Genomic DNA, 8954 nt, shown 5'->3' with positions numbered 1-8954 from the left:
AATTTTTTAAGATAATTACATCATCGATAACTCGTATGAAAGCAGAATGTCTCACCTTTCCAACGAGCCTACCTACATCTTCGTGTTTTCATCGAGTCGCCTGCTATGAGCAGAGAAATGCGTTTTATTTTCAGTGTCTACAGTTTTTCGTGAATTCCTCAACCACCCCTTAAGATAATTATATCATCGATTACTATAGACTTTTTTTTAATCGTTGTTTCGCTGAGATCCGACGAGTTTTAACGTTTTTTTTTTAATTACTAGAAAATTACCTAACGTTTGTTGTATTTAAAAATTTAAATACTGTACTTATGGTGTGAGAAGAGGTGCTTATGTACTAAGAATTCGATGACTAAGCTACCGCAGTGTGTTGGGTGGTCTATAGAGATACCTTTGCTCTCTTAATAAATTTTGGTAAACAAATATAAACGTTGACATTTTCCGAGCTAATTAGACACTAATAACATCACATTGGTTAAGATAAAATTAGGTTAAGTTGCTGATTAATATTGTTAATACAGTCCTTTGTATCTTCATTCATTCATTCAAATTGAAAGAACTATGTTTTACTAAATAACATATTAATTCGTGTGTTTTCATTGCTTGTATTTTTCTCTTTATTAAAACATTTTTTTGTTTGAAATAGAACAATTACAAAAAACAATTTCAGTCACAGTAAAAGCACAAAATGTTGAATAAAATACAGTTTAAAAATATTAGTTATTGCGAGGATCCAAGCAGCAATTTACTAGAGATACTTATCAATAAGTGTAACAGTTTTATCGTTCATTAAGCGGATCAAGCCTTCGTCATTTTTAAGATGATGAAGTATATGTTCTACCAGTTCATCGGTGCAGCTGAATCTTGAACAACAGTACGGACAGGCAATGTTTATATCGACTAAGTGACATTTACTAATCAAGTGTTTATGGATCTGTTCAAAATAAAAACTGGTCTCGCCGCACAGCGTACATTTGAAATAAATGTTAGGATGATCTGCAATGAAATCATACCAATATTAATATGTATTTGCAGCAATAGAGGATCTTACATTTTTTAACGGTAAAGAATTGATTATCGACTGGGGTTCTGGTGCTGCGCAGGAGTAGTTCTTCACTTATCTGAGAGCTTGTAAATGTGTGGTTATTATAGAATTTTAGAAAATTTGTTAAATTAAAGATCCTGAAAAGTATTAAACTTAAAAATTTACAATATCACTACAGATCATGTGTTATTTATTTACCAATTCAGTACAACTACTTGTGGTTCGTCCGCCATTGTAGATTGTTAAAATGAATACGTTTCTTAGGAGTCGTACCGCACTGGATCTGTACACATTTGACAATGTCGAATTATCTTTATTGCTGCTCAAAATTAAAAAAAAAATAATCTACAGATGCATTGAAGCTCCACCTCTATTGAAATTAACAAACTATACCATATTCGAAAAACATAGTAATTTAGTTTAGAAAACGAGCATCTCCTTTTATATTCCAGATGTAGTCTGAAATGTTTGTATATCTTTACAAATCAAATTAGTTTTTGTAAGTCTAGGTTTACGATTTCCATACTAAAGTAAATATACATTCAATTGCAAATTTTTTAAGAAATATTTTAATTACTGTTAATTTTATAAAGCATTTTTTGATAAATGTTTTCCAAATAATTATGCATAGAAAAAAGATACCAATACTTAATTAACTTAAAATAAATATATTGAAAAATTGACTGCATTTACTTGGTTACAACTAGTTTGTATTCTAGAAGATTTTGTCAAGAACAACAAATTATACAAAATTGTGGATTGATTAATATAAATATTATAGTTTGGGAACTGGACAAGTTCATAGTTTAAAACTAAATGAAAAGTTTTGAATATTATATAAACATTTAGCAAGTGTACGCGCCATCATATAAACAATGCATCACAATCCAAAAGACGGCCTTGTCTCCACCTATAGTGGTGGGCGGAGCTGAACATAGCTTCGTCCTTTCGACGCCTATCGACCAGTCACAATTTTATGGTCGGCACTATTGAAAATTATGCAAACTGATACTTCTGCAAGTCCAGTCAGAAGACTGGAAGATCTCGACCTGCTGTCTCTGTACTACAATTTGCTAATCTTTCGAGATTCGGCCGAAACTTGGCAGAGAAGGTGGAGCAGCTCTGAGACTGGTGCCTGGACCAGAGAATTTATCCCGTACTCTGCGATTATTTTGGGAAAACAAGGGATATCTCAGAAGGGCCATTTCAGTTCCACATTGAAGTTAAATCTAAAGGGAGCTGTGCGTGACGGATATGAATCTAGTAGCTATTGCTTTATATACATTTGGGCGGTTCTATACCAGTAGGACGTCTATTGATGTAGGCAACTCAACATTCATTGAAGTTAATGAATCCAAAAGAGTTCTGGTCGCATGGGTTCTAGTGTGTGAGGGTTGACACGTGTTTTTTTATTATATGCATAATAATACTTTCCCTTTATAGTACGGCCGGTGTCAAATTTACGTTGCTATTTCTTCTGCGCCTCTTGTTTATAATCCTTAAGGAAGTCTGTATGGGGAATCCTGATTGGAAGAGGTTGAACAATCGAGTGTCCCTCATTGGCGATAGCATCCGCCTCTTCATTTCCCATTATTCACATGTACAACACAATCTGCACAGGCTTGATGAGTTAAATCTTCAAGTAATAAAAGTAGTGACTTGAGCGCACCTCTACATAAGAAATCACTGCTCTGTTATAAGTATAATATTCCAGTTATATTCATTTTAGTACTTATGATTTTTATAATTCATACTAACATTCAAGATCATCTTCATGAGCTTATAACAAGTTCCAAATTCCTATCAACATTATATTTTTTTTTATAAATTGTTTTTATAATATAAACTATTTGGTTATAAATGTTAATTAAATAATAGCACAATTACATAAATGAATGGATCAATTATTTTTATTGATAAAATTTTAACTAAATATATAAATTGATTCATGGTACGCCGTTGATTCTTGCGATCTCCTTCCGTTTCGTATTACAATCATGGCATATATACTTCTTTCCTAAAACATATAAAAAATTAACAATTTATTTTAGTAATGACAACAAAAAACAAATATTTACTTCCTCCAACATATATTGTATTCAGAACATTTGTGGTCATTTTTTTTATGGTGTTTTCCTCAGATTCATTGTTATTGAAACATGTTTTTACTTTCTTGGCGGCTGCAAATCTGGTGTAATTTTTCCTTGATTTATTCGCTTTACGTTGTTTTTTGACTTTTTTTGGTCGTATTGCAACTGGAGTTGCCTGTGCTTCTTTAAATAATAAAAGTATAGTTTAGATTATGTAAATGTTAGTTAAGTCAGTGAAAATACAATTGATTATTTCAAAAGTACAAACCTGAAGTTTCCGCTTGTTCGAGTTGGTTAAATAATGCACCCATCTCGAGTTGCACAAAAGCTTTCGGTTTTCCCTTTCCATTCGACATTTCCCTCACTAGTTTTACTGTAGCTGATGTACCTTCAACGCATTTTTTCTTCAAAAATTTTTCATTTTTGCGTTGATTAACTTTTTCTCTTTGAATTGTATTTTTAGATTTAGCTGGCTGAGATTCTATAAATATTAAAAGTATAATTTTATAGTTAAAATTTAACTTGTTTGTAAAGTAGAAGACAAAATTCAATTAATAGTACAAACCTGACAATTCACCTGAAGCTTTAGGTTTTCCTCTTCCATCTAAATTTTGTTTTTCCACCATTCCATTGCAGTTACTATTTCCAGATTGGATTAAAGCATTTTTATAAACGAACTGGTTTTTCACGTACTCTTTAAATAAACAAAATTAAAATTTTATAGTTTTATAACACAGGCGATTCCGCTAAATTGGGACACAGGTTAATCGAGACAAATCCTAAAGAACGGAAGGAAAACTAAGGAAATAACACAAATTTACTCCGGGACAATGTTTAATTAATACTAATCTTGTAATTTTTGCCGAACTTCGAATAAATGTGTCCCGATTAAGCCAAATCGACTATAGTAATACAATTGAATTGTTTACGAACCTGATGTTTCGGATATAACGCTTTGATCCAATTTATTGCATAATGCATCCATGTCGAATGAAACTGAAGCTTTAGGTTTTTCCCAACCATTTAAATTTTGTTTAATTTTTAAATGTTCTTCCTGGATGTTAAGATCTTCGAAACGGATTGTTGTAGACTCATTTTGTGTAAGTGGTGTTTGTAATAATACTTTATTGGGATACAAGCATTCTTGGATACCGTGTACAAATAAACTATAGTTATTATGTTCGTTGGACCATAGCATCTCATCAAAAGTTGGACCTTCCAGATAATTTACGCTACCGAAACAAGTACCTAAAATATACTTTGCTGTATTGTAGATAAAAGCTTTGAACTATAAATACATACGGAAGATATATCCCGGTTTATTATTCATTTCGTTATAGGAATTTAAACTTCTCACCTAAAACAACTTTATAAAAATCTTATGTTTGTTATAGTTATGTAAATCCACTTACCTAAGTATGAAGGATTAAATATTCTTGGAGATAATCTTATAATTAACTCTGGCGTCTTCTAACGCTTACTTCTCAACGTTTGAGGAAAGAATGACTGCAGATTTAACAACGTTAATCTCTTATTGATATGAGTAATCTTGGTTACAGGTGGTAGGGATATAAGAATCATTTGTTTATTTAAATACTTTGCTGATATTCTGATATGTTTATCTCTCGATATTTGTGTGCACATTAATTTGAATTAAATGCATTTTTATGATTCATAGTAGTTGTATATTTTTCAAAAAATTATCAGTCATTGCTTACAATTTATATTAAAATTTATTAAAGTATCGTATTACATTGAACACTAATACAGTAATTCCTTGACTTACGTAAATAATTGGTTAAGAAATTTTTTTATTTTTGCAAAAAATATGTGTTAGTTTAAGAAAGAGGAATTGGGGTACGAGCAAGGGCACTACTAATAACTGAGAAACAATTAAAATCGCGTTAGTTGAAATCGCGTAAATCGAGAACTGACTGTAATAAATACAGTACAATTGCAATTTGTTAGTAAACTATAACATTCTATAAAAAATATATAAAATTTATTAACTTTTACGAAGAACCGAACTGTAGGAAATGCCTGGTTTCACTTTTGCATCTGAGGCTTCAGAATTATCGATTACATCAGGACCTTAAAATTTTGACAAAAAAAAACAATAGTTAGTAGTATACAACAGCTTTCAAATTCAAATGTGTACCTTTCTTCTGTGCCTTTGTTTCAAGTTTGGCATGCAACGATGCTAAATTCAGCGTCAAAGAACACCTTTGCTTAATTTCTTCATGTTGCACTGTTGGAGTGCGGAGAAGCTGTACAGCAAGATCTGTACCTTTCGTCCAACATGTTTTGGTATTTTTCTTGATAGGTTCCTGTGGTGCGACCACAATAGGACTTGGATGAAGACAGTCCTGTATAGCTCTGAACATATTGTAGTATGTACTACTCTCATCACTCCACATTAATTGATTGTAAGATCTGCTCTCAGCTGTATCAATAATAAAATACACGTTAATATTTTGAAGTCATTCAATTGAAATACGTACGGGCAGTATTATTATTTTTATTTCCACTCATATTCTAGGCAAACAAATTGTTATTTAATTTAAAAGAAAAATGTAGTTGAACCTAAAACAATGAACATATTTAATACAAAAGATGCTGAAAGTTAATTTTATATAGGCAAACTTACTAATGCGATAATTTGGGTAGTAACAGTTGATTCTATCAAATCGGAACTACTTATGTTATGAGTTTAACAGCGATGCTGTGAATGATCTTAGATCGGAATCCATTAGAGCGAATTACATTACCTAAACAAAAATAAATAAATATTTATTAATACAAATACTGCGATTGTTTTGTTTATACAATAAATAAATCTCGAGAGGATGAGATTTCCGTTTACTTAAGATAAGCATTGTTTCTTTAACGAACATTTCGCGCAGAATTGTTTACACGTTAGTTTTTCCTGACCATTAATCATATTATCATATTATAAACAAAAACTATGCATTTATTTTTGATAGCAAACAACAAATAAACAATGACAACAGAAGCACACAAATGAAAAACAAGGAATTTACGAAAAACGTGTACTGTGCAACAATTTTTATTTGCCTCAGTTGAATTCATTGAATTGGATTAGCTGAGATACCAAGAAAAAAAATATTATTATTATTATTAATAATTTATATTGAATTTTTCTTATTTTCAGGCTTTTTTTTATGAATTTTTACTCCTTATTACTAACGCCAAAGCTTAATCAAACACACAGTTTGAAAAAAACTAGCATACAATGTTGCATACTATTCTGTATAAATATACGGGCGGATATATTCGCCGCTTGTTCACCAATTACTGAACTGAGAAAACTAATATGTTATGCACAAAAAGGAATAAAATTAAATGGTTTTCCAAAAAGTACCGTGTAAAGCATTAAAACGTATAAAGAAAGTATCGTGTAAAACGATGTTTTATTAAAATTGTACCAAAAATAGAAATAAATATGCTAACTATAGTAAGTGATTTTTCAAATTTGATTATTTGAAATTAGTATTTTTGTTTAATAAAAAAAAATATGATGAGCGAATGTAATTTATTAAGAAAACAAATAAGTTTCAAATTAATATGATTACGAAGTTACATATTTAAATTATAACTAGAAAATAAAAATTTGATTATTTGAAATGGAAGGAAATAATAATAATTAAAAAGACAAGTACATTTTCATTAGTTTTATTTATTACATATTTGGTAATAACATTTAGAAAATCTTAAAATTGTGGTAAATCTGTATAATTATAATTTGAATAAATATATACATGTTTCGGATGGGCTTGGGCGATTGCTCAACAGATGGCGTGGGATGTGTCAGTGTGATGGAAATCATATCGAAATTTTTATTTCATCAAAAGATTACATATACACATATTTATATATATATATATATACAAGATCCTCATACAGACGCATCTCTCATATATAAATGTATTCATTTTTTAAGTATCTAGTGACATTGAAAGAACGCAATACAAAAAACTGGTGTGTGTATATGTATACCTATTAACTCCACATTTGTATTTTATTTCATTCTTCTTTTATATATATAGATATATATATTTGTAATATTTTTTTCTTAAATTATTTTTGGGATAAATTCTTCATACCGATCTTTAATTTTCGCTTCATTTTTTTTTATTAAAAATATCCTCGCCTAACATCGTGTGCAGACTAAGAATTGTTGTACTCTCATAATATTCATCTTAATAATTTTTTTTTCAGCTTTCTTCTGGATTTTCTTTTATACATATATAATAAAATATGGTTTTCTTCCTCGAAAGAAAAACGCAACTATCTCAAAATTTATTTCTCATCTTTTTTTCTTTTGATTTTCCATAACTTTTCTTCTCTCAATAATTTCTTTTTTTGCTCGTATACTCTGGCTCATGGTCCGAAACATAATCCTAAACTCGATTTATAGAGACTTATATGTACAAATATATGTTTTGTTCTTCTCGAGGGGATGGGACTTTTTGGATCAGGTAAAGGTACCTACACTTAGTTATAAACAAATATCAACGTGATTTCAGTCTAAAAGTTTGACATCAGAAGGCGCTCGTATAATTTTTTTTTCTTATACTTTTTTATACATATATAATTTTTGGTTTGTTGATTTGTTTGTTTTTTTTTTGGTGGAGGGCGAGGGTGGGTTTTTATAAATGATGAAATGAAAGGATACACTTAGTAACTGCAGACACCGACCACTAACAATACTTCCTATACGATCCACAAGAAAATTGAACTGACGGAATGCGAAATAAATCCACCGGAAGGGTAGTAATTGCATGAATGTTTGCGTACATCGAACAACAACTACAAAAAAAAATTAATACAAAAGAAAAAAAGAAAACAGCACAATAATTAAACATCGAACAAAACGGCATCCCTCGTAATCCACAATCGGAAGGAAGCTCCGGTAATTGCCATGCCGATCGATAGCATTAAAACCTTTTCATTATCAAATCGGGGGATTTGATCTAATGAGAAATGGATGGACAATGCAGGAAAAAAAAGCGCACCGTTGCGGTTACGAGTACACGATTAATTAAACCGCAGAGTTTACCGGTTTTAACATTAAAATCTATTTAATTAATTTATTTATTTGTTACTTCTTCTTTTTTTTGTAAATTTTATCTTTTTTTTTGGTTTGGGTTGTGTAACGGGTGTTGACGTGGGTGGTACTGTGGGTGGTTGGAGGCGGATTCAATTTTCTCGAGGTTTTACTAAGATTTCCTCGTGTTCTCGCAGAGACTCCGCGCATCTCAATTAAGATGTGTCTTTCACGTTGAAGGTTAAATTCAGGAGGACATCGCTCGTCGCTTCCAGCTGCTTCTGGAAGTGGGCCTGATCGTCGGGTGACGACGGTGACGGTTGCGGCTGCTGCGTTTGCTCGACGACCTTGAATGGTTTCGCCGGTATCGGCGTGTCCGTCGAGCATTTGGAATCGCTCTCCATGCTCGAGTTGGAGCTCTGGTTCATCTGCTTGGGGAAACCCTTCGTCTTCATCTCGTCGGAGGAGCCCTTGTCCTTGCCCGAGTGGTTCTTGTGCTCCGCCGCCTCCGCGTTCGTTATGTTGTCGATCTTCTTCCACTTGGTCCGCCGATTTTGGAACCAAATCTTCACCTGAAACCAGAAAGCGCATGATCTAAATTTGATCGATATAACATACATTTTGCTTATGGCTATGTGTACAACTTATGCACACGCTTCAGGCCTGCTCGCATTGTAATTCCCACTGATTATAGTAGCATAATTGAGAGCGGTCTATTTCGAAATCCCGACAATCAAATTCCCGACATTTG

The 8954-nt window shown here is 31.7% G+C and overlaps 2 protein-coding genes across 2 annotated transcripts in view; both read right to left on the bottom strand.

The window, feature by feature from the left end:
- Nucleotides 1-593: 593 nt before the first annotated feature.
- LOC108566754 lies at nucleotides 594-1334 on the bottom strand. Its single transcript, XM_017926784.1, has 3 exons — nucleotides 1244-1334; nucleotides 1052-1182; nucleotides 594-996 (listed from the first exon to the last, which is right to left on the bottom strand). The coding sequence occupies exons 1-3, from the start codon at nucleotides 1276-1278 to the stop codon at nucleotides 749-751; spliced, it is 414 nt and encodes a 137-aa protein (XP_017782273.1). The 5' UTR covers nucleotides 1279-1334; the 3' UTR covers nucleotides 594-748.
- A 6933-nt stretch (nucleotides 1335-8267) lies between these two features.
- LOC108566774 (homeobox protein Hox-A4-like) overlaps nucleotides 8268-8954 on the bottom strand; it is a 45341-nt gene continuing 44654 nt past the window's right edge. Inside the window, exon 3 of the mRNA XM_017926808.1 lies at nucleotides 8268-8775. Within this exon, the coding sequence (XP_017782297.1) occupies nucleotides 8419-8775 (357 nt within the window). The 3' untranslated portion in view covers nucleotides 8268-8418. The remainder of the gene's footprint in view (nucleotides 8776-8954) is intronic.

Source organism: Nicrophorus vespilloides, unplaced genomic scaffold (assembly GCF_001412225.1).
Source record: "Nicrophorus vespilloides isolate i.1.1-1 unplaced genomic scaffold, Nicve_v1.0, whole genome shotgun sequence".
NCBI classification, from domain to species: domain Eukaryota; kingdom Metazoa; phylum Arthropoda; class Insecta; order Coleoptera; family Silphidae; genus Nicrophorus; species Nicrophorus vespilloides.
Note: the sequence above shows the minus strand (reverse complement) of the source record. Positions and strands in the feature narration are given on the sequence as shown.